Genomic DNA, 26,868 nt, shown 5'->3' on the forward strand with positions numbered 1-26,868 from the left:
CACAAACACAGACATGCAACAGAAAGACAATGAACTCTGCTCAGAAATCATGAATAGACCTTTGTTGCAGGAAAGGGGGCTGAGGCTGGGCTGGGCTGGGCAGTCTCAGTCCCTCTCGCCTGCTAACTGGAAGTTTAGAAACACAGAAAAAGGTTACAGGGAGGAGGGCAGGGCAGCTACTGTTGCTCAGCAATTGGGTCTCTTGTGCCAAAAAGTGTGCCCCATGCAGGCTAGCACAATTCCGACTTCCTGCTGACAGGTCTGTATTGGAGAGACTGATATTAGCATTTGTTGAAATGTTTCTGAGCCCTCTGGGTTACATCTCATCTGTGTGGTCTGGCTTTCCCTGAGTCTGGGCTGTCACCATGTTGGAATTATTGGGGAGGATGATAAAGGATCTTTGTTTTCTCCTCAAGGCTGCACCTGTCACCCCAATGCCAGGGAAATGGGGTGGGCCTCTTTTTCCCATCTGCCTCAGGGAGGCTTCAGTCCTCAGTGTTACCTTGTTTCAAAGCACCAAGGAAGGCAATTGAGCCCAGAATAAGCTTTACACATCTGTGAGCCACCTCTCTTTTGTCAAGGAGATAGAACAGGCTCCAGGGAAGAGAAAGGTTGGTGTGACTCCCACTCTCCCAAATGCCTCTCCAAGATCCTTCAGCTGGGACTGTTTAAAACATGGACTTCAGAGTCAGGTCTTCATCCAATCCCAGTTCTGCAATGTCCCTCACTCAACCTCACCTGTTAAGTGAGGATACTAGTACCTATCTTAGAGGACTGATGTTAGAATTAAATGAGATACTGAATATAAAGTTCTTAGTGTGGTATCTAGCACAGACTCTATTCAGTAAATACCTACATTTACTCCTGCCACCACTATCACCATTACTACTATTATTGTTATAACTGAACCTCACCCATTCAGGCTTTACTTTTATTTTTTGCTCCCTATTTTCCTCATGCACTCAGTATGTCGACTTTGAGCTTATGTTCATCACACAGATATCTCCATACATAATATAGTGAAGAGACAGAAGTGAGTTGTGAATCACAGAGCAGGAAAAAAGAGTGGTGATTGGGGTTGAGATCCCTCTGGCTCTGAGACCTCCTAGGAAAAACTCTTGAATAACCTACTGTATGTCAGGAAATAGCCTGAGAATGAGAAATTAATAAGCAATAGGCAAAGAACTTACAGACTAGGAGAAGAGACACTAACAGACATGTTATTTTTGAAAAATGAAATCACAGAGTCCTCTGCCCAGAAGACAAAGAGAAAACTTCACAATGTGGTAGACATTTGAGAAAGAAGGCAAACATATGAAAGGACATTTCAAATATCTTACAGGTGATGTCAGTGAAAATGGCAGAGTAACGACTTCTAAAAATTCTCTCCTCCATAAAACTATTGAGAAAACAGGCAAAAAATGTATCAGAATCAACTTTTTTAGAACTCTGGGAATTAACCAAAAATATATAGCAATATGGGAAGTGCCTGTCCAGGAAAATGACAGAATGGTGAGCTTTGTGGTGTATTAGCTTGCTCTAATTCCACCACTCTCCCTCCAGCACCACATAACCACATGACCACAATGAACATCAGCCTGGCGGTCACTAGTACAACAGGACTGGAACTCCTTCAAAAGTCTACTTCCCAAGAGCAGTCATTATTTGAAATATAAGGAAGCTTTCACTCTCAAGGCAGTCTTTATCTGACCTGACTATGAGTTTGTCCAGTATGAACAGCTATTTTCCCTAAGGACATCTGTTGAAAGTGATCAGAGACCATTATTGGACATCATGGCTGCCTGAGGCCATAGATAAGAGTTGGGACAAACAAGAGGCTAATCGAAAACCTTCAAACAAAAATTTGGAGAGTGAGTTATTCTGAAAGAGCTTTGAAAGACTGAAATATCCCTGGGACTCTAGATAGCACACACATGCATAGGACTGTGCACATGCCCAGGGCAGTATAGATGCTCAGAAAAGACTTCAGGAAGGTCTAAGGTCTCACCTGTGGTTAACCTTGACACTCTGAATAAGCAGGAAGTCAAGACGAAGGCAGAGCCATAAACTTTTCTGGCTGTTAAAAATGTATGCTCCCAAATGTCCAATAGGTGACTTTTTTGCTCTACACATATAAGATAATCTCTGTCCAATCATTAACTGACCACTGAGCTATTGGAGCAAAGACCTCAGAGGTCACACATGATGAAGAACATAGACATTATAAAATTATTTCAGAGAAGTCATTAAACAAACACGACAACCACACATACTAGGAAACAGGAATAATCTAATTTTCAGAGTTCATGTACATTTACATCTAAAATCCAGTTTTCAACAAGAAGTGAGGCACACAAACAAAAAAATATGGCAGAAGTAGAGAAAAAAGCAACCAATAAATGGTTTCTGATTCAAGGTAGTGATATGAACTCACTTCTTCCCACAGACATCAAAACTATAGATGCATATGGAGTAACTTCCTCTGAAAGAAATTCAGAAATGAAAGAGCCACTTCTACAACTGGACAAGTAAGAAAATACCTACATGGAAACTGGTAGAAAAGTCTGAAACATGCTTTTGCCATAACATACACACATAGCACAGCAACACAAAATTGGGATGGAACTCACAATTTCCAGCTTCTCTGTGAATAAAGCATGGTTTGGAGTCAACATCTAGCACCCCAACTTTAAAATATTTCACCTGAGGTACAGGCCCCAAAAGCACCTGAAAGTAAATGAGGCATGTGTCCATGAGATATGCAGATTAGAACAAAGAAATAGTTCTTAATGGACTCAGTTTAGTGGGAGTGGACAGAAATGCCTTCTCTGTCTTTCCCTAAAAGAGGCCTATTTATATACTATAAAAGCTAATGCCCACAGATCAGGTTTTTAATTTAGCATAAATTGAGGGCTTAACTGCTCTCCTCCCTGCTGACTGGGAACTCTGGTAGGTGCCACCTCTGCATTCTCCCCCTGGACTTCTCCAGTCTCTGCTGTCTCCCAAGAAGAAGCTTGTACATACATCTAGCTTTCCTATTTTGGTAGCTTCCACCAAGAGATTCACCCCTTGATCAATAGGCTCTGATGGTCAACAGGGCTTGCATTCACGGGAGTCACACAACTTTATCACATAAAAGAATGGATCTTATCTGGTTATCCCCTTTTAATATAATTATAATAACATGTAAATAGAATAAATTCTCAATCAAAAGACACAGCATAACTAGATTTTAAAAAAAGACCCAATCATATGCCATCTACAGGAGACTCACTTCAGCATTAAGGACACAAAATACAAGCAAGCTGAGTTCAACATATATTAAAAGAATCATACATTATGTTCAATTGGGGCTTAGTCCAGGGATGCAAGAATGGTTTAACAACTGCAAATCAAACTATGTGATATATCTCATTACCAAAATGAAAGATAAAAATCCTATGATAGTTTCAATGGGTGCAGAAAAAGCATTTGATAAAATTCAACATCCTTTCATGATAAAAACACTCAACAAACTGGACATAGATGAAATGTACGCCAACATAATAAAGGGCACATGTGACTGCTGACATGATATTCAACAGTGAAAAGGTGAAAGCTTTTGCTCTAAGATCAGCAACAAGGTAAGGATGCTCACTCCAGCCTTTTGTTCAATATAATACTAGAAGTCTGCTACTTGGTAAAAATAAAAAAAATTCCAAACTGTAAAAGCAAAACAGTCAATATTGGCAGGTCCCATGATATTATATATCAAAAACCATAAAGGCTCCAAAAAGTGTTGAAATTAATAAATTCAATAAAGTTGCCAGACACAAAATCAATATTCAAAAATCAATTTCATTTCTATATACTAACAACAAACTCAGAAAAATTAAGGAAGGGAAACAATCTCATTTATAATTGCATCAAAAGAATAAAATGCCTAGGAATAAATTTAACCAAGTAGGAGAAAGACCTATATACTGAAAGCTATATGACACTTATTAACAAAATTAAAGAATACACAAAAAAATGGAAAGCTATTCTATGCTCATAGACTGGAATATTGTTAAAATGTCCACACGACCCAAAGTAATTACAGATTCAATGTAATCTCTATCAGAATTACAGCAGCATTTTTTACAGAAATAGAACAAGCAATCCTAAAGCTTATATAGAACTATAAAAGATCCCGAATAGCCAAACCAATCTTGAGAAAGAACAAAGCTGGAGGCAGCAGTCTCCCTGTTAAACTATATTACAAAACTATAGTAATCAAAGCAGTATGGCATTGGCATAAAAACAAACACAGATCAAGGGAACACAATAGCCAAGAAATAAGCCAATGGTAAATTAATTAAAGACAAAGGAGGCAAGAATATACTGTGGGGAAAACAGTCTTTTCAATAAATGGTGCTGGTAAAATTGGACAGTTATTTGCAAAAGAATGAACCTGAACCCCTATCTTACACCATAAACAAAAATCAACTATAAATGGATTAAGTTTTAACTCAGAACTGTAAAACTCTTAGAAGAAAATATTCTGTGTAAGTTGCTTGACAACAATCTAGAATATCCTACTCTCATGTTTTTATAATCAGAAAACTACTGGGGCTTCAAGTTACAACTCAACTACCAACCCATCCAAAACTAATCCTTTAAATCCAGAATTAGGGACTTTATTGGGAAGAGGGAGAAAATTGTTATTCTGAGCATCTTACCCAATTACTGGCATATTAGTCTTCAAAAAAAAAAAAAAAAAAGAAAAGTAGCCTTTCTGTCCCTATACTGCACTGTGGCAGCCACTGAGTGGGAGGGATGGGAAAAGCAGCTCTCGCCTCTCCACACAGGAGCATGCATTCCCAGGAGGAAGGGAAAAAAGGCTTTCCTTGTTCAAATATTCAGGCAGAAAATGACCCAAATTGTATTCTAGGAAATTATTTCTAAGCTTAGAAAAAAAATCCATTGTTTCTGGATTATTTTGCAAGCTCAGAAATAAAATATAAAGTTTATAATTTGCATACTATAAATAAAATTTCCCCTCCAAAATTGTTCATTGAAATACTTTTTTTTTTTAACTTTTGTTAAAAGCTTTTAGTTTAGGATCCATTCAAATTCATATCTAAAGATTTAAACTTACAGAATACTCAGCCAAATATGGACTGTGAGAATTCCCCACAAGATGAGTCAGAGGCATCAATGTTGGACACAAAGGGCATTTTTCATCTGTTTTAATTAAGACACAAAGGAGTAGCAAAAAATATCAATCATGATGTTGATGAAAACCAACTTCCTAAACATCTGCTGTATGTCAGTAATATTTGTTTAACACTTTAAATCAATGTTTAATAACTGACATGAGTGTAAAACCTTTGTGATTCAGAGGTCAGACTCTCCATGTGCAACCTTCTTTGATACCCACTTTGCCATCCATTGGTCTTTTCTTTCTTCTTCAAGACCAACTTTCATCTAGCATCCAAAGCCTATTAATACCCGATTGCATACAGTGCAGGGTGGGGCACTGTATAAAGTTCTCTCTCTCTTGGAATTCAGTCCAATTCAGACATGCATGAGCACAACACAGAAACAACAGAACGACCTTAGTAATATCACAAGGTTAGTACGACATAAAATCAGTTTTGTTTTTACATCAAATTGTGTGGGGACAGCTGCTTTGAAGTTTATTCTGTCAAGACCATCCTGGCGATCTCTATCTCTATCTCCACAAGGCAGGGGATCTCTATCTCCATCTGATTAGTTACCTCACCAAGAGCAGAGGGGCTAAACAGTTTGCCCAATTTCACATTGGTGAGTGACAGGGGCAAGAAGAAAATTAGTTCTCCCAACTTCAAATCCAGAGTTCTCTCCCCTCCCCAGGGCGGCAACCACAGACCCAAAAGCCCAGTGAGAGACTTAGAGGGATCAGCACCTCTTGAAACAAGAGGTAGGTCTAGGGCTAAGATTTAAGCAGGAAAGGCAGAAGTTCAAAGAACCATGTCAACTTGGATGGGTGGGGTGAAACAGCCATCAAATCTAGTATCAGTCCCTGAGGGTTTTATAGTAAAGGGGATTTCAGGAACATTTTATAGGAAACAGCTGACTTGATATATGGCAAAATGAGGAAAACTCATTTTGGAAGGAAACTGGAGAGCTTTTACTTATTTAATTTCAAAAGAAATATCCAAGGCAGAAAATCCCAACAAGCCCCATCAGCATTGCTCTTTTCCTGCCAGAATAGAAATAAAGTTCCCAGGGCCTGGGGCTGAATCAAGGATGCCTGGAATCAAGGACAAGCTCTGCCAGTCTTGTCTTTGTTCTCTGTCTATCTGTGAACCATAGTTACAAAGCAGCTGTCCCAGTGACTTGGCTAATTAAATTAGAGTCCACTGAATGCTTTATTGACCTGAAGCTCACTCCAGTGAGCAGGCCTACTTTGAAGGTGACTATATTCATGGCTGTTAGTCAGAGGAGTAAATAAAGTGGACAAAAACAATAAGGGGAAATAGGGAAAGCTTTGTCACTATAAACAACATATCTCAAGTGCAGCTGCTAGAGTGTGGGATTTGTAGGACATCTGTCTGATGTTATGGGTTAAATGGGTACCCCCATTCATATGCTAAAGTCTTAGCTCCAGCACCACAGAAGGTGACCTTATTTGGAGACAGGGTCTTCACAGAGGTAATCAAATTAAAATGAGGTCACTAGGATGGGCCCTGATCCAATATGACCAGTGTCCTTGTATAAAGGGGAAATTTGGAGACTCACAAAGGGAAGATGATAACAAAGAAACACAGGGCGAAGCTAGCCATCTATATGTCAAGAACAGAGGTCTGTAACAGATGTTTATCTCATAACCCTCAGAAGAAACCAGTCCTGCCCACATTTTGATTTTGAATTTCTAACCTCCAGATCTTTGAGACATTTCTATTGTGAGCCATCCAGTTTCTGGTGCTTTGTCATAGCAGCCCTGGCCAACTATACATATGGAGACATACAAAGGCAGAAAGAACCGTTGAGTGTTCATATAAATAATGAAAAGAACACCAGCTCCAGACCTCCAAACCTGGTTTGAGATCCCAACTGTATTATCTACTATGTGTACTTGGGTAAGACAGCCTCTCTGTGCCTTGATGCCTCATCTATAAAGCAGGGACAGCATCTTCCTCAAAAAAGTATTCTAAGAGTTATATGTAAAGACATATATAAGAGTACATCTTCACATTTAACCCTAAGATCCAGCCCATCAGCAGCCAGGCACAGTGGCTAATGTAAATCTGACCACTTACCAAACACTGATGATAAGGAACATGAGTCACTTTTGTAAAACAAACTGCAAAGCAAACATTAGTCTGCTATTAGCATACCCTCTTGGGATTCTGTGAAGAGTATGATGAACGCTTCCCTTCTCAGTTTTATTGCCCCACTGAATTTATCCTACACTCACTTTTTCTGACTCTCTGGAGATTTCAGTTTTATGCTGCAAAGTCCTCCTTCATTCTCCTGCCAGACTCATGCAGGAAAGGAGTTTGTTCAGCAGCCCCCAGGACCTGCCTCTCCCACCTCACTCTCAGGCTCACTTCTAGATAGCCATGTAGACTTTGAGGAGGGGGAAAAAGTACCATTATTTGCCTATTTCCTTAAATGGTTATGAAAAAATGCTTGCTACTTAAACCCTCCCAATCTCTACCCAAAAATAATTATAATAAAACCAAATGGAAAACCACATGCTGTAACAATAGTAAAATTATATAAAACAGCCCTATTTGTCCAGAATTGTTGCAAAAGTAGCAGTGTGGGGTAATGCCTATTCTATTTAAGTTTCCATATCAAAGCTGAGACTGACTTGCAAAAGAATTCTAACAAAAATCAGTTATGCTAAATTCCCAGGCACAGGGATGGTTTGATCTTTACATGTTCAGAAGCCTCCCAGAATTTGGTAGTGTTTCAGGGACAATGTCAGAGCTTCAGTGACTGCTGAAAGATCTTGATAACAAGAATAGGTGGAATAAATTCTAAACAGATAATGATACATATACATATATACAAATATACAAATATCCACACACAGTCAAGGAGAAAATCTCTCCTATGACTCAAAAGCAAATCCTTCCCATGCCAGGGGTCTCATGGGTTACTGAAGACAAAACTCCTCATGTCACAAAGATCCCCCTTTTCTCTTTATTTGGACCATGTACCAAACATTGTGTGGAGCTGGCCTCAAATAAATCCATAGCTATTTGTTAAGCTTAATATGCCCAGTCTCACATTGAGAAAAGCATGAGATACCTTTCCTGCCATCAAAGGAATTCTAATTTAGGTGGAGAACTGCCTATAAAATAAAACTCTAAATTATATGCTTTGTGCTCAAAGTGCTAAATATTAGACTTACCATGTCTATGATCACTACTCTGGTCAGGTCTGTGCTGCATGTCTTATGTGTATTACCTCTCTGACCCCACTCACTTTTCTGCAACCCCATGCAGTTAGTCATCCTATTATCTTGTGTATAAATGAAGATTCTGGCCTGTGAAACAACTTGTGTATAAATGAAGATTATATCTTGTGTATAAATGAAGATTCTGAGCCTCTGTGCCCAAGGTCAGAGTTAAGTAAATGCAGACTTAAGAGGGGAACTTTTTACCCAATACACCAATTAGAGAACTGCAATTTTCATTAACAGGCAAAGAAGAAACGAGTTGGCCTAGCCATAGGCCCTGTATTGAGGAAAGCAATCTCAAAGAGCACAGAAAAATGTCAGACATAATCTCATGGCCATAGATTTTAAAAGAAAAACATCATACTATGAATGAAAGTGGAGGGGGAGTTTTCCAAAACTGAAAATCTGACCAAGTTAACAAAATACAATGTGTATATAAACAATAGGAGCACGTGGAAACCAGCAATGACTTCTACAAAACAACAAAAAGCAAAACACAACAAAAAGCCCTAGGCTCTCCCTGAGCAAAAATATAAGATTGGCCTGGATATAGAATAATAGAGTCAAGAAGATCAAAGTTCAGAACATGATGAAATTTAAGGAAAAAAGTTATTTCAAGGAATTTGAGAGGGCAAGGAGGTAGTATGGTCAGTAAAAGCAAAGGAGCAAGAAAGTCAGGCTATACTTGGAGTTGATCATGTGATTCTTAAAACAATGACAGAAGGATGAGCAAATTCAACACTTTCTTTCTACATTTTCATTCAAGGGGAATCAACTTCACCCTGGAAAGGATAGAATAAACATACTTGAGTGGAATGTGAAACCTTGATATCTGAAAAGACAGAAAAAGAAACTCTGGGTTTTAAATGAGTTCAGAATTCTGAATATAAATGCATTCTATCCCAAAGGACTTAAAAATGAAAAAATTATTTAAGTCTATGAGACTTTAACATAAAGAAAATGCAGATGTAGTTACAAAACCATGTTATATAGTCCTTAAAATGAAGAAGTATCCCAATTTTTTTAGTATATGTGCTGCCGAAGCGAGCACAGAAGTATCCCAATTTTTAAAAGGGAGAGAACAGACCTGATATTTTAGATGGTTGTTATTAATTTTATATCTTTAAACAGATATTAGTGAGCAAGAAGTTCTAATTTTTTAGATTTAAGTAATACAAATGTAGATAGATATGGCAAACTAAACTACACATTTAGAAACAGAGCTTAGTACTGAAATTAAGTGAAATTTATAACCAGGTTAGCCTGATATATTTAATAGTATGCACAGTTATCATATAGCATGGTAATCAAGCAGAAATGGAACACTTCATGAAAGTGAAAACAATTCATGTTCTTTTAAAGCAGCAATTCTGGGCCTCCCCGCTGGCTCAGTGGGTTGAGGCACAGCCTGTTCACAGCCTCTGCAGTGCGGGTTCGATCCTGGCCTGCAGGCGAGAATCCCACATGGCACACAGACCTCTCCTGTCATGCCCACTGCTCCCCTCAGCAGTGTATTTCAGTCAGTCTGCTCGTTCTGCTCCCTGCTCTGTCTCTGGTGAATCCTCTCACCCTCCCGCGCATCTGGCTTGTACCGTGGTTCTTGTATAAAAATAAATCAATCTTTAAAATAATAAATAAATAAAGCAGCAATTCTGAAGTCAGAAAATAAGAATGGGAGACAGAAACCAGCCTGGAGCTGCTTTACCTCCAATGCCACTTGACCCAAAACAACCTTAGAGGAGGAAGCTGCCCTGCCTTAAACCAGTTCCAGACTCCAGCCAACACCCAGCCCTAGGACCTAACAGCTGGTGCTGGGTCGCCACACTCCTAGAATTCCCCATAAAAGGAACCCAGGAGAATCTGGGGCTAGAGTGGCAGGGATAGTCTTCCTGATGAAACAATTAGCAAGAAGTCTTTTCTGGGTACCTTTTGAACACTCAGAAACATCCAAGGATTGGGTTAGTTGAAGCAAGTGGCTGGGCAGAGGCAAAAGAGATCCAAGGAGGAAGTACAGGCCAGAGTGACATGTCAGTTACCTATGAGGTGTTTGTTATTTAATACCCAGTGTTCAGGGAATGAAAGTGGAGTGGATATAGGGTGAGCCTGAGTGGAGAATTGATTGGGGGGAAAGGGAGGGAGGCAGGCAGCTAGAGGACAACTCTTACAGTCAGAGAGGGGAATGACAAAAGCTTAAAAACAGAACGCAAATAGAAAAGGCTTCAAAAGAAATCAAAATTCAGACTTTTCATAAGAATGAGTCCTGGGTTCGAAATTTCAGGCTGTCTGGCATTTGCCTCAATAATCTAGTATGTTTATGGGAACAAGAAGGAGGAAAACAGGACGGGGTATATGGATGACAGAAGACTCTGATCGTAATTATTGAAGATGGCTGGTAGGTGCCTAGGAGTTCATCATATTTTTATATTTTTCCATTTTTTGCTTTTTAAGCTATTAATGATTTTCCACTTGACTCAGTAAAAAGAAACCAAAATTTTATAATGGCCTACACAATTATGCCCCCCTTTTTCCACTATTTCTCTAGCCTCCTTCCCTCCTACCCTCTCCTACTCCTACACTCTGCTATTCCTTGAGTTCACCAGGCATATTCCTCCCACCGCAGGGCTTTGCAAGGGCTGGTCTCTCTTCAGTTCTCTGCACCCAGACATCCACATAGATCACTCATCTTCTAAAAGAGGTGTAGTCCGACCATCCTATTTAGAATGGTAGCTCGCTCCTCTTTCCCTTCCTTTATAACTCTAGTGGAGTTAGTATTTATCACCGAAAGTTTATTTTTTTTCATAGCACTTATTCCTTCAAACATACAATCTAATTTACTTTATTTGTGTTTATTACCTGTCTTTGTGAATAGAATTCAAATCACTCGCGGCCAAGAAATTTCTTTTGTGGGGAGGGAGCTGCTTCTCCCAGCACCCAATAGTAAGTAGAATGAATGTAGAAGTTTTTGTAACTGTTTACAAGGATGTGACAAGCAAGGGAGAGGTGTTTTTGGCTTTGGTAGAAGTGTCTTCTTCAATAGTTAGAGTAGTTAAGACCCATCATACTCCCACTCCACTCTCTTGCACTAAACAAGAAATCTAGGGCATCTGATTTCTGAGGAGGAGTAAAGAACTGAAACATAGCTCATCAGAAATTATTGCCCTCCTCCCCAACCTCTAGGCAGAGATTTCATAACTTGATTTTGAGACATCTAAGGCTATCTTTTCAGTATATCATGTAACATCATAAAATTCTTAACCAAACTCATGACAAAGTGAGTAATTACTGTCTAATGCATGATAATTGGAAACACCCCAAACTGGGGCTTTATAGTTTTCAGGAAACTTTATACTTTAGAAAAATGCAAGTTTGGGGGAGGAAGTTATCACAAAACAAATGTTCCAACTCAGCTGTCTGATTAGGAAGAATGTGGACATCAAAACCCAGTTTTAAAGAACTATTTCACACCAAGACTTTTTGCATGGGAGACCACTTCCAGTAACCTTATCCCTACCTGCATGCATTTACAGTTATCTCCCTTTGCTGAAAAGTTACACCGATATGTACCTCCATTTATATATGGCACAAACTAGCTATGGAACTTGGAAAAATTATGTCTTTGGGCCAGTTTCTTTATCACGTAAATATCCTAGGGGGATGTGTGTGTGCACACCACTCAAAATTTTCAGAACATAGGCAAAATCAGATAAGCAACAAAATGAAACCCTACAAAAGGCTGAGAATCATTGCCTTAAGTGATAGCAAAAACAGTGTTACTTGGGCCTTCCTGGTGGCGCAGGGGTTGGGATGCCACCTATGAAACTGTCCACAGCCACTGCAACACGAGTTCGATCCCATGCCAGGGAAGTGACCCTATGGCACAGCAGACCTCTCCTGTCTCACCCACTGCTCCTCTCAGCAGTGTATTTCAGTTCATCTTCCTGTTCTGTTCCCCACTCTGTCTCTCGCGGGTCCTCTTGCCCCCCACACCTCTGGTCTGTGCCCCAGCTCTTGTACGCATAAATAAATAAATCTTTTAAGAAAAAAAAACAGTATTACTTATAAATGCCAGTGACCAACTCACAAATGATTGTTCAGCAACATGTTGCAGCTATTAGTATAGATACTATTCAGAATCTGGCTGACCAACACCAGAAGATAAGCCCAGTATAAAACAGATAAGCTGCCTGTCTTCCATTTCCACACACCAGATCCAGGTACCTTGTGATGCACGCAGACCTGAGCAAAGAGTGCCATCTGGAGGCTCTCCATTTCAGAGAGAAATCCAAGTGCAAAGCTGACCATGGAGCAGGTCACCAACACTGTCAAGTCAGCTTATAGATTTAGGTTTGCCAATTTGCCTTTTTAACAAAAATCTCCTATTTGCTGAAATCTTGAGGCTTCATTATTGCATTTTATTTCTAAAAGTCACTTGTACAGTTCTAGCTGTTATTTGGGAAGAGGTCTCTTTGAGTTGGCCCAGAGAGTCACTACACTTAATCCTCTTAAATTCCTTTTCCCATAATCTACATGTTCTTTCTAAAGGAAGAAGGTTCTATTCCCATTCTTATTCAGGTTTTAAAGGTCCCTGTAAAAGCTGCCAGACCAAATGCCTCTGTGCTCAATCAGATGGCTCACTCCTAACTCGAATGAATGTCCACTTAATCATTTACATCTGTGGCTTTGGCCAGGAAAGAGGATGGAGTCTGCTGCTCCGTGTGCCAAGGTATTCAAACTATTCATTAGAGAAAATAGTCCCAAGAGACAGAATCTAAACTGCCTCAGAACTGTAATGCAGTTTCCTGTGCTACTGAGGGTAGGAAGGAGGAGCATGCTATTCAGTTATAAGGGATCCCACCTCCAAATTGCTGTACCTGTCAAGTAACAGGAATAGCTTCTTGAACAAAAGAAATTGGCTGTTCTATGTAATAGTCCTATGATGCATTTATTTCAGTTCTGTCCTTAGTTCCCCAGCCTCTCAATTGCTGAGAAAAGAATGCTACCTGAAATTGTGTGAATTTTCAAAAACAGTATTTCTTTCATCTATGAAATGGCCCATTCCTTCTCTTTGAAGAAAGACAACTTCTTTGTTCTCACAATACTAAAGTTGAGTTAGATGATTCTTTTTTCTGTGACTTTTCATGGTAGGATGTACTGATTACAGACAAATAGCTTGTCATTAACCACAGCTGAATCATAAAAAGAAAACCAGTCTTCTTCTTTCTTATTAGTTCTTCTAAGACCCCTAAATGGAAAAAGAAAAACTAACCAGATTGACTAAGAATGAGAGAGTAAGGAAGAACACTTGAAGGCAAGAGGAAAAAGTTTGCACTACGGATGCCAGGAGACTAAAGCAAGCCCACTGCACTGAAAAATTCCTTTACAGATTACTTGCCTCAAAAGTACATAAAGGGCAAAACACTTAGCCTCTTTTCAGAGGAAGCCATACATAATCCAGTATGAAGAGATACGACCCAGAGTCCTGCAGAGGTAGAGGAGAACCTTAATACATACTTCCAAAGCCTGCAAAGAATGAAACACACAAAATGTTGCTGAAGGATTACCTACGTCCACCAAATAAAGGATTAGGCTATAGAGCTCAGAGTTAGCTTCTCATGGCACACACATGCTAAAGATACAATAGTAATTTAAATCCTTTGTCATTTATTAAGGTACAGAAATGGGAACCTGAGAAGGCAAAAAATATCTAAGCAAGAAAACAGATTCTAGTTGAAACAGCAAAAACCCGCAAGCTCTATCCTTTAAAAAGTTTTAGAAGTCCTACAAATTCTGAGAAATTAAGTAGTGATGTGAAAAAAGACAACCAGTCAATGAGTCCTCTAGAAGGTTAATCCACGTCAATAAAAAAATAACATAGAAGCTAAAACCTGGTCTCTTTGTCAAAGCTCCTGTGTCATTAAAAACACTCACCTTTAACTCTGGAAAGCATTATTTATTGGAAAGAAATATTAAAGGAAGTCTCTTTGTGTCCGACAAGGCCAAATGTGGTTGAGCTACTACCCACATCCAATTCCCCAAAATATATCTCCCATTTGCTTATAAATTCTTTTCCCCGACTCTTGGAATCTCCTAGATTCCTTGATCTGAAGTCAGGGCCTACATTTATGATAAATACAGTTCCCAGAGGGCCCTGGAAGCAACATGAAATAACGTTGCTTTATAGTTTCTTATCAAGAAAGGGTGCTAGAAAGTCAACAAATTGAGGTACTTCACTTGACATCTCAACATCCAGTTCTTCAACAAAGCTTCATCCAGCCCAGGACGTAAGGTGTTCTTAGGTGAAATCAAACTTCCATGATGAATTGGTTCACCAAAACCAATAGGTAATAGGCCAAAACCAGTGGGTATTAAGCCACTGGTTTTGGTGAAGTCTTTAAAGGAATAAGTATGCGAAGAGAGAAATCCAAATAGTTAAGACATAGCTTTCTCAGGAAGATGGAGCTATTTAATCTTAGCAAGGGCAGCCGCTCTTCTTTCTGTGTTCTGGAACAAGGCACGAATTAAAGCTTTTACTTCACTGGATGAGAATGCAGCTGCCAAGGGCCCTTTTCCATCTGCCCACCTGTAAAACAAAAAATAAAATTCTATTTCCTATTACATCTCTGAAATATGAGGAAAAATTAAAAATTGCTTATTTGACCCCAAATGCTTACTGTTTTAAAAGGAATTAAAATAAATCCTAGCATCTTCCCCCTACTTTATAATCTCCCATTCAATATCCTTGATCTCTTGTGCTCTTGGCTGTATTTTAGTAACATCATAGCTAGATGAAGAGGTCAAGTAAGAAGATGAAACTGTTATCCCTTATTCTATACTCACTAAGCCCTGTTTGACCACATTCTCATATGGTCAAAATACTTGGGCTCTGTAAATACTTTCAAAAATGAACCACAAGCAACAAATTTTAACTGACTTAAAATAGAAAATACATAAAGAACTCCCATGAATCAATGAGATCACAAACAACCCAACAGAGGAAAAGGTAAAACGCATGAAAGGGCATTTATAATAAAAGAAACCATGAAGAAAAAGATGTGTAGTGTCATTAGAATTTAGGTAAATACAAATTAAAATGACAATAAGCCAGTATTTCACACCAAGTAGATTAAACTCTGATAATACCAACAGCACCAAATACAAGTGAAAATGTGATGCAACAGGATAAACTACAAAATATTTGTATAATGAAATATGATACAGCTATGAAAATTAAATATAGCTGCACACGTCATCGTGAATGAATTTCACAAATATTGAACAAAACCAGCAAGTTATAGAACATTTCATTTAAAAAAGGTTCAAAAGAGGTGAGTCTAAATTTTGTATTGTTTAGGGATATGTGCAAATGCGGTAGAACTATAAAAAAAGGGCAGGGAAATAAATATGACAAAATTCAAAAGGGGTTATCTCTGGAGGGGAACATTTGGAAAGGGATACTCAGCGGTCTTCAAAGGTACTGGTAGTATTTTTCTTAAGCTCGGTAATAGATACATGAACACTTTTTTTTTTCTTGAATCTCAAATGTTATGTATACTGTACTCTTTGACATATGTATATCTTGTAATTTTAAAATGTTTTAGGAGATACAGGACTGGAGACAGTCTCTTCAGTCAAAATTTTTCTCAATTAGATATTATCCTTATGTTTACTGAAATCTCTGTGAAAAATAATCTTCTAAGACAGAAATAAATGTTGAGATATACCATAATCTTTCTTGTAAAAAAGAATGATCACTTTCAAGCTGTAAGAAGGCCCTTGAACAGCTGAAAGAAAAATTATCTGCTGCCCTCTGGAGTCTATTACCGAAAGATATCTTTCTTACCCATTAAATAAAAACATGTTGTAAATAAATCAAAATTTATAATAAATGTAGTTAGAGGTATTTCAACAATTTTTTTTTCCAAGTAGAATCTCATTTACATTGTTTTAGAATGGGCAATATTTGCTGAGGACAATGCAGAAACATTTAGGACAAACGGCCCAATAGGGCATCTGTAATAAGCCAAGCTAACACTGATAGACTAGTAACCTGTCTGTGAATATGGTGCTTAATCATTAAAACTACTGTACTCTGCAGAAAAACTCCTGGTCAATCAAACAATGATTTGATGTTGGGCATATCATACAGATATCAAAGCCAATCTGAAAATGTATCCACTAAAGGTTTACATGGGTAACAATTTCCAGTCAGGTGTCAGAAGACTACCTTTCTTACAAACGCATGATCATTTGTGCAGCATGTCAAAACATGTTCAAGATCAAAATAATATGAAACGGGAAGTCTTTATGTTATTAAATATGAGAAAATGGTAATGAGATCCACACTATTACAGATCACACATAGATCCCCAACTTGCAATGCCCAATATGAAACTCTTTTCTGAGTAACATTAAAAAACAGAAAAGCACTGCTACCAGTAGCACTTTTTTTTGTAGCCATGGAGAGCCATTTGCCTCTATACAAGGACTATACCCACCGATCCCCAATTTCTTGCAGGCTGGCTTGTAGCATCATAATCAGCTCTTTGAATGACATCCATTTTGGCACGTAGACTGGAACTTCTTCTTGATATTTTTTGTTCTTGCTTTCTTCAGACAAAGGTGCAAATACTTGGGGTCCTTCATCCATCACTGTTTTACATAAGGAATATAATCTATCACCATCTTCAGTGGAGATGTCCTGGTTTGGCACAAAGAACAGAAGAATTGGGCCTGCTTAGTTGTAGGAAAAGGGCAGTTCTTACGTACTCGCTGTGTGGAAGGTCAGCTACCATAAGAAAATTGGTTTTCCAACCAATTCACCACACCGCACTCAACATTAGATCAATCAGTTCTCTGACAATACTCTTAAAGTTAGAACAACACAAACTATATTTCAACACACTATCAGTAATTCAGCTTGCTTGCAAGAAAGCGCCCCTTTTTCAGTGGAACATAGCACAGCTTGCTGCAAAGCAGGGAATAACAATTAAGGGTTTTGTCAACCTATGTTCTAGAAGCATCAGCTGGCACATCCAGGCAACATCCAGGGCAGTATGATTGCATATCATACCAATCATAATTGAAAAGTGGCACCTGCACAAAGGTGCATTCCACTTTATATCTTGGGGCCAACATCATCATTCATAATTCACAGAAATGCCAATGGAGAGGCAGTATAGTCCTACTTTCTTATATAAATTAAAAGAGATTAGCAAGTCTCCAGCAAAACAGAATTAAGAACACTGAAAAATTAACAATATGAGTTAAAAATGGAACATGAATAATTTCTTCTGTCATCTGTGTTGACTACAAATGAAAATTCAACATCATTTTCTTTGTGAAGTGACAAGAAATGCATCTCAAGTCTAGTGAGGCATTTAGTGGTCCTTACCTCTAGGGCAGTGATCCTTCCAATGATCTCAGAAATTGCTGTATTGAGTAAAGTTCCCATAGTCTTGCAATATATATTCACTGGCAGGACATCCTGCCACACAATTCCAAGTCTCTTTAGTTGGTGTAGTACCTGTCAAAAAAATACAGCTATGTATCTGGAACAGAGATTGTTGTAACTCACATTTTCCAAATCTACACTTATCAAGTGTATGGATAGAAGAAGATGTGTTATATAAGTTGAAGTGAAGTAATCAAGAATGTATGCTTCTTGAGTATTTAAACTTAGTGATACGCTTAGCTAAGTGTAAAGCAGACTTGTCCTAAGGATAAGACTTATCCGGAGAGAAAACTGCATTTAAAAGACAAATCACTTAGAGAAGAGGGGCATTACAATGAAACTTGAATTTTCCAAATCCATATTCATGTGTCAAACACAAGCTATGGGGCCTCCCTGGTGGCGCAAGGGGTCAAGCACCACACTATGAAGCAATCCACATACTCTGCAGCACGAGTTCGATTCCTGGCCGGCCAGGGAGAAACCCACATGGCGAGGCAGACCTCTCCTGTCGTGCCCGCTGCTCCCCTCAGCAGTGCTTTTGGTCTGTCTGCCTGTTCTGTTCCCCGCTCTGTCTCTGGTGAATCCTCTCACCCCCACCCCGCATCTCTGGCCTGTACCCCAGCTCTTGTATGCATAAATAAATAAATCTTTAAAAAAAGAAAAAACACAAGCTATGACAGATTTAATAGTCACACTATTTGGCTGATGAAAAAATAGCTTCCTGTTGGCTGGGTGGACCAGGAGATGGGAAAGATAACAAACATAACTGTAAAAGCTATCCAGGTTTTCCAATGCAGGGTTTGGGGAATCAACTGATCTACCTGATACATATATTTTGCAACTTAAAAAGCCAGGGAGAAGGGTATCTAAAGATAAAGTACAAATTCCAAAGCTGATAACAGCCCCCGACCTGCCGGACTGCTTTACTTGCTGCAGAATAATTCTCTTCATCGTCCATGTTTGAAAAATTTCTAGCACTTGATAATCTTTCCAGTAGTTCTCCTTTCTGTGCTCGCATTTGAGCCAAAAAACACTCTGTCCCTACGGTGGGAAAACAGAATAAAGAATTTTAAAAGCTGTTCAGTTACACACTGTCAAACCAGGGTGGAAGAAGAAAAACAAGCATGAACCATACACCTGTTCTATTTGAAAGCAACTGTTAGATAATATCATAAAGCTGCCCTAAGGTTACTGGAAACAATCCCTTCCAACACATTAGTCAGTCCCAAATTCACCTGAGAGAGTAAGTCTTTTTCAAAAATTTGTCCAGTCAGATAAGAAAAATTACTTATATACACAAGATTATTTTTTTAGAATATCTATCACTTAAAGAAAAAGTCAGGAATTGAAAAGCTAAGTAAATAATATTCTCTGCTTTTCTTAGGCTATCATTATAGTAAACATAATGATTTAGCTCATATTTCACTTCTTTTGACTTTTAATAATTCCAAGTAAAGTGAAGGGAGGTAGAAGAGGGGAAAGTTGTCTTGAGGTTTTGCAAAGGAAGCAGCACTGCTAACATATCTGTCACAATACGAATTTTATTATGGGTGATTCTACTGACATAGTTAATTTGGTAAATTCACTGCATACCAGCCACCCATTTTAGAACTCTTCTGTACAATATCAAAAGTAATGCTTCCACAAAGATTGTACTCAAGTAAGTAACTGGGCATATTTGCAAATTAAATTCCCTCCAACTTGCCTGAACTACCATCTAATTTCTAACAACCTCATTAATAAATTACAAAGATACAAGAGGTTGAGAAGCTGCATAATCAATATGCTTTCCTAAATTTAAGGTATTAGTTTATTAGTTACCAAGTCTCCTGAAGCTAGGAACAAGATCCACAAAAGTAGTTGTGCCATCACAAAGAATGGGGGCAAGTCGTAATCTGAACTGATGTCCCAGGGTCAGCAAGTGATGAGCAATATACATGCAGTTGTTGTGGTGAATGGCAGCCAACTGGGGCAATTTTTGAAGGTTCTCCCTACATGGAGTAGAAACAGAAAGAAATCACCTGTTATTAAATTCAGAGTTAATAAAAAGTTACTACTCTTTAAATGTATTTGTTGGCTTCAATAACTGTCTACTGTATAAATGCTATACATAACAAGAAGCACCCTTACTACCCTGACTCCCAGTCAAGAAGGTTGCTTTGCTTGAACATGACCTGATCCTTAGAAGCTATCACAGTGATTAACCACAGAGTAAGGGAATCAAGATGTTTGCCTGTCTCAACTCTTTGTACTAGAAACCTAGCAGAGCTCTACATAATTCCTTCAAATTTAGCACTGATAAAGTCTATAGAAACAGATTTATTTCCCTTTTCTCCAAATTTCTATTTCATTTATATAACAAAGCCCTTAACCTAATTTCTAATTCACTAATTTTCAAAGCTAGCTATAGATTAGTCACTTGGGAGATTTTATGACATACAAATATTTACATTTAACCCATAACAAATTAAATCACAATCTCTGAGTAAAGTCAGGACATTTATGTTTTATTTTTTTATTTTTTTTTAAAAGAGGCATGTATTTTTATTTATTTGTTTGTTTATTTATTTGTTTGTTTGTTTATACATGCACTGGGTACAGTCAGAAGCGCGGGAGGGTGAGAGAATTCACCAGAGCCAGAGCGGGGAGCAGAGCAGGCAGAAGGACCGAAGTACACTGCTGAGGGGAGCAGCGGGCAGCAGGAGAGGTCTGCGCGCCATGTGGGACCCTCCTCTGGTGGCCGGGGAGCAGCCGGGGATCGAACCGGCGCCGCAGAGGCCGCGGGGAGCTTCGCAACCCAGCGCTCAAACGCTGCACCACCGGGGAGGCCCAGGACATTTATGTTTTAAAATATTTCCAGGTGATTTTAATTTTCATCCAGGATTGAAAAATCACTTCTCTAATTCTTCCACACTTATTAGTCATTCTACCCAGCTTGGACACAATGGGAATTGGGATGAAAATTTTTCTTTTATTTCTGCTATAAATCCATAGCTGTCATTCAATTAATACTTCAGGCTAGAATATACAGGGATGGAATTTAATAATCCAAGATAGTTATCCTCATTCTTTTCTGCACATCAGAAGCATTTATGAGACTTAAAAAAAAAAAAAAACCAAAAAAAAAAAAAAAACCCACAAATGCCTAGCTCTTACATCAGACATCAAATTCAAAATCTATAGGGGCAGGACTTAGATAAATATATGTACATATTCCTAAACATTTGTTAACTGATTTCAAAGTGCTGAGAACCATATTCTAGGACAGTAGTTCTCAAAGTGTAGTCCCCTAACAAGCAACATTAGCACCATCTGAAAATTTGTTTAAAATCTAGGCCTTATCCCAGACCTACTGAATCAGAAAAATCCAGCACACAAAATCCAGCAATCTGATTTTTAACAGGGCTTCCATGTGATTGTGGTACGTACTCAAATTTATAAACCATGGCGGGGAAGGTCCAGCACAAAGTTGTAAGGTTAGACAAAGGAGAAAGAGGCAACTCTAACTCTACAGCAGTATGAAAATGTTTCTACACCTAGTATCGCTCTGAATCTTTAAGGCTGTTAACTGATCCACAGATGCTATTTTCTTTCACAGTGACTAAGCAGAAAGAGAAATAAGAACTTTAAACCACAGCAAAGAGAATATAAAAAAAAGTTGACAATAAGTTCTCTTTATAACAAAACAATAGATGGCTTATTTAAAAACATCTCAACTGTTGAAAAATCTGAGCTAAAAAATAGTTAATTTTTACTGTTTTTTTCCCTTGGAAACTAGAGTCATTGGCTATGGAATAGCTATATTGACTATTGACTTACTATTAAAAACATTTATAAAACGCATCCAAAACACTTAATTTGGATTACAGAGAAAATTCCTGGAGCCTCACAGTTATAAGTAATTTTTCATTTAATATCAAAAAAGGAAAACTTAAAGTCTAAGACATAGGTAAATATAGCTAGAAAGAAAGGCTGATCACACTCAACAGTTAAAGAACCACCACGTGGTATTAGGTCTGCAAGAATGTGAATGCCAAGGGAAAATGTACTATGTTTAATTAAGTAAGGCAGCTCTGAAAATACCTAGGATCAAGAACAGGGTAAAGGTCTTTTAAGTTTTTAAATTTTTGCTCCCTTACTATATTGCAACTTTATAATGTCCTTATTAATGTGTTAGTAAATGACCAATGTCCTTTAAACATGTATTTTAAAATGGTTTAATGCATTTTATTGTGAATTGTAGTAACCAAAAGATCTTTGGTGAAATACAAAATTACCACTTTTAATCTGACCTGCCAACATTTAGACATACAGTATTACACAGTAATCAGACACAGTCACACTCACTTGTGATACGTTGGTACGACATCATGGAACAAATGGAAGATATTCCTCACAGAGTAGAAAAGTTGAACAGCACTAGGAGAAAAAAAGTTCGAATAGAAATACACAAGGATATATCAGAAATAAGAACAAAAAACAATTAAATGCACCATAAGTAAGAGCCATCGGCTAAAACTATAGTTGGAGGGAATACATGTGCTTTGGTCACTGCTGCAAATAGTATTAATTTAAATGGAAATATATTCTCAACCAGTATTTACTAACTAGACTGTAGTCCTTAAAACCTAAATCCATTAATAATTTAAAGAATAGCAGCATTCAACACCAAAGCCTCTTTTCCATTTACCAATTTGGGTTGGGCCAGTACCCAGAGTATCCCCTCAGTAACAAATGGAGCTAAGCCTCAAGCAAATGTCACCTACTCACTGACGCATTCTGCAAAGGGCACAGTATCAATAAAGGCATTCACTTGGTTCTTTTAGAATTAGCCTGACTTTCAGCTTTCACCTTTACTCCTTACCCCAATGCAAGATGAATCAACATTTCTAGGATAGATTCTAACCTCATATTTTGCCCTTTAAGTCTGGCCTTAGAATGCCTAAAGATTATTATTAAAAATGCACTAAGGCAAATATAAGGTTTATGTAGCTTACTTCTACATAAGAATACCTTAAACTATGTACCTTGAACAAGTCACAAGCAATTTCACAAATATTTAGAAAATTAGGTCACGGCATCCCTATACTCCCAAACACTATTATTACTTGGTTATTATGATACTTAATTATTTTATTTTTGCTGCATATGTTGCTGTTCAAGCTTTAAGAATGTGGAAGTGGGTTTGTTGTACTACATTGTTATGTTTATGTGTGTTCTCTTAAAAACTATTTCTTTTAGTGGAAAATCTGTTCATATACATTCAGTACTCAAAAATATTGCTTGATGTTCTGTGTTCTCAAAAATTTTAGGAAGGAAACATGGCCTTGCATTCCTAATCTCTGATCTGGTACAATTTAGGTGAATGCCATGGAAAGAAATAGTCTCTCCTGTATTTATTTTGCCAAAGAAGTACATACTTCCTTGCACATGTACTTTTTTCCAACTTAGATTTAAAATTAGATGAGCTTGTGAAATAATGATTCATTAAAGTCATGGAAGTATCCTGGCAAACATGTTCTTCCCAGAGCTAAATAAAATAAAGTGATCTGTTTGCATGTGGAGATAAAAACTGTAACTCTGAAAGCCCATCTGAAGATATAAACTGATTAAGCAGTCCTAACTGAATTTTCTTCTCCTATGAATATGAGATATAAAAATCTGCTACACTTAGATTCAAACTAAAGAAATTTTTATAAATCTGTACAACAAACAAGGGATATAACCTGCCACTTTCTACTTAGTTTAGAACAGGACTAGGGAGGGTGTTTATTAAACAAAGAGAGAGCTGTACAACATGTGGAAGAATATAAGGTACTCCAACTACAATGTAGATTAGGAGAAATCACTTTGAAAGGATGAAATCTTTGGTATACTGCATTCTTTTGTCCTACCTTTGGCTACCCAGCAAAATTATTATTGCTTGGAAAATAAATGTTTAAATATATAAATTAGCTAAAATATAAATTAGCTAAAGCCAGGCAAAATCAAAGTTAAGCTAAAGGGCTAGATAAGGCCAGAGCACAGTATAACTATTACCACCTCCACCAATAATAATAAACATGTGAGCATTAATCACTTTCCAGATATTATTCTTGCTCCATTCAAGTCAAGAGTAAACAAAAGAATTAAAGAACTTTTCATTAAAAAGTGATTAAAAACTTTTTCCACCCACACACATGCTTCTATTTCTTATTCCTTGTAAAATGAATGTCACTGTAAATATCGTTGTTCTGTTTTTCTAGAAAAAACAAATGAACTAATGGGGTAAGACCCAAAGCATTGCAGCTAATTTTCCTAATATCTACTTTAGATATGTATTTAGTCAAGTTAGTGCATTTCCAGATGAGTTAGAATTCATACCACTGATCACTGCTGGTTGTTGCCTCTAGTAAAGTCTGATAAGCAAGTTCCATTAACTTCTTTACAGATTCACTGATGCGGCATGTTGGCAAAGAAAAGGAATGTTGGTCCAATGTATTTTCAGGTTCTAAATTCATAACTTTGTTATACTGAGTTGTGGACACTTTCTGTACTTCTAGCTTGTTATCTTCATCAGGACTGGGTAAGTCTGGTACAGTTATCTTACAATCAGGAGTAATCTAGGATACAAAAACAAAAAAGACATTGTCATCAGAGTAATTCAAATACAAAAATGTAGTAAGGAATAAGATACTAACTACTTGTATGAAAAACTGTACCTCTACAGAGTAATTAAAAGATTAAACATGTTAGTGTTCTAAAGATGGTTCAATCTTGGGTGAGAGCATGTTATAAATAATCCCCCCCTTTTTTTTTTTTTTTTTTTTTTTTTAAATAGAGGCATGTTTTATTTATTTATTTGTTTGTTTTGTTTATACATGCACTGGGTACAGTCAGAAGCGCGGGAGGGTGAGAGAATTCACCAGAGCCAGAGCAGGGAGCAGAGCAGGCAGAAGGACCGAAGTACACTGCTGAGGGGAGCAGCGGGCGGCAGGAGAGGTCTGCGCGCCATGTGGGACCCTCCTCTGGTGGCCGGGGAGCAGCCGAGGATCGAACCGGCGCCGCAGAGGCTGCAGGCAGCTTCGCAACCCAATGCTCAACCGCTGCGCCACCGGGGAGGCCCCCCCCTTTTTTTTTAAAGATTTATTTACTTATGCATATAAGAGCCGGGGCACAGGCCAGAGACGTGAGGGGTGAGAGGATTCACCAGAGACAGAGTGGGGAACAGAACAGGCAGACTGACTGAAGTACATTGCTGAGGGGAGCAGCGGGCAAAACAGGAGAGGTATGCTTTGCCATGTGGTTTCTCCCTGGCCGGCTGGGGATCAAACTGGTGCTGCAGAGGCTTCGGATTGCTTCACAGTGCAGTGCTTTACACCTTGCGCCACCAGGGAGGCCAGTAATCCCCTTAGTGTGTAATTCTGTCAAGCATTTTTAATCTTACTGGAAATTAACAAAGCTGGGAAATTGGCCCAAGTAAATGATTCCAAAATCATTTTTTTCAGGCTAGTATAATTTTGTGTTCCACTGTCTTTAAACAAATTATTTTCTACCAAGAACATAAGCTGGCTTAGTCAGAGAAATTAATGCATTCAGGCTAGCACATCCTTCCTCAGCAAAAACTTCAAATTCAAACCAAAAAAGGCTTATGCAGAATGAAAATTTCCCAATTTGGTCAATGATAGATGAAAGAACACTAAGCTGCAAGTCTAGAAACATCAGTATTTTTGACCCAAATTTTAACAAAATCTAGACATCAATTTTTTTTTTACTGTAAAAGGGAGAAACTGTACTATAATGATGACATTTCAAACTCTGCTTCTCAAAGTTGCTTTCAGGAGCCTCAGAGAGTTATAACAGGTGTAAGCAGCAGGTTGCCTACACTCCCCATAAGAATAACTGCTTTACACATACTGCACCTGTACAGAAAATTTCTAATAGAAAAAGTTTCAGGGGGAGGGAGAGGCAGAAGGAGGGAGGAAGGAGCACAGGGGACTGTGGTGATGGTGCACTGGTGAATTGGTGGATGAAATTCTAATGGGGACTACACCTGAGGGGAAAAAAAGCAAACATTGTTTAAAAATGAACAATGATGTAAAATATATATATAAATTAATTTAATTTAATTTAAAAAAGGAAAAAGTTTCAAGCCTAATAAGTAATCAGACCCACATTCCTAATCTGCAAAATGTTATAATATATCTACTTCATAGCAGTATTATGGAATATAAATGAGAATTTTAATGTCAAGAATATGACAGCTGAATATATGATTAAGATGAAATGCAGATGAAAAAACATAGAAATGATTAGAAAAATGCTAATGTTTATCTTATAAATAATGGACCCAAATATACAGGACTCAAAAAATGGCTGTAATGAGGGCGAAGGAAGCTAAGATGGAAGAATGCAAGATCTGATACAGTACCTACAAGGTTGTATAAGGTTAAAGTGTAACAACAAAACAAAACTTTAGATCATTTTGGAAAAATTGTGGGTAAAGATATTGTTTTAGTGATAATTTAGATGAAGATCATGAAAGACAAATAAGCTGATAATGATTTTTTTTAAAAAAGAGAGGCGTTTTTTCCCCAAAGTTGAGCAGTTTAGAAGATCTAATTCCAGGGTCTGGATTCCAAGGGAAAGAACCATACTAGAATCTAGAGCAGTGGTTCTCAAGCAGAGACAATGTTGTCCTCCAAGAGAGATTTAGCAATGTCTGGAGACACTTTTAGTTACCTTAACTGGGAGAAATGCTACTGGAATCTACTGGGTAGAAGTGAGGAATGCTACCAAACATGGTACAGGAAGTCCCCACAGCAAAGAATTACGTGGCCCCAAGTGTCAGTGCACCACTACTGAAAAAAAAACAACCTAGAGGAGACTACATCATTAGGATTTGAGTACCTGGGCAATTTTACAGAATGTGAGAACTAGCTAAGTAGGAAAAGCTATGTTTAGCCAGTCCAATTCCATCACATTACAAAAGAATAAAGTGGGGTCCGACAGTTAAAAGACT

General features: G+C 38.0%; 1 protein-coding gene across 2 annotated transcripts in view; it reads right to left on the minus strand.

The window, feature by feature from the left end:
• Positions 1 to 9,391: 9,391 nt before the first annotated feature.
• ZW10 (zw10 kinetochore protein) overlaps positions 9,392 to 26,868 on the minus strand; it is a 36,141-nt gene continuing 18,664 nt past the window's right edge. For both annotated transcript variants that reach the window (XM_037505294.2, XM_054693107.1), the window contains exons 10-16: positions 24,231 to 24,469; positions 22,215 to 22,286; positions 19,689 to 19,858; positions 18,778 to 18,908; positions 17,808 to 17,939; positions 16,912 to 17,114; positions 9,392 to 14,996 (exon numbers count right to left, since the gene is read on the minus strand). In XM_037505294.2, the coding sequence (XP_037361191.1) occupies positions 14,876 to 14,996; positions 16,912 to 17,114; positions 17,808 to 17,939; positions 18,778 to 18,908; positions 19,689 to 19,858; positions 22,215 to 22,286; positions 24,231 to 24,469 (1,068 nt within the window). In that variant the 3' untranslated portion in view covers positions 9,392 to 14,875. The remainder of the gene's footprint in view (positions 14,997 to 16,911; positions 17,115 to 17,807; positions 17,940 to 18,777; positions 18,909 to 19,688; positions 19,859 to 22,214; positions 22,287 to 24,230; positions 24,470 to 26,868) is intronic.

This window comes from Talpa occidentalis, unplaced genomic scaffold (genome assembly GCF_014898055.3).
Source record: "Talpa occidentalis isolate TD23 unplaced genomic scaffold, MPIMG_talOcc4v2.1 talOcc4.12, whole genome shotgun sequence".
Classification (NCBI taxonomy): domain Eukaryota; kingdom Metazoa; phylum Chordata; class Mammalia; order Eulipotyphla; family Talpidae; genus Talpa; species Talpa occidentalis.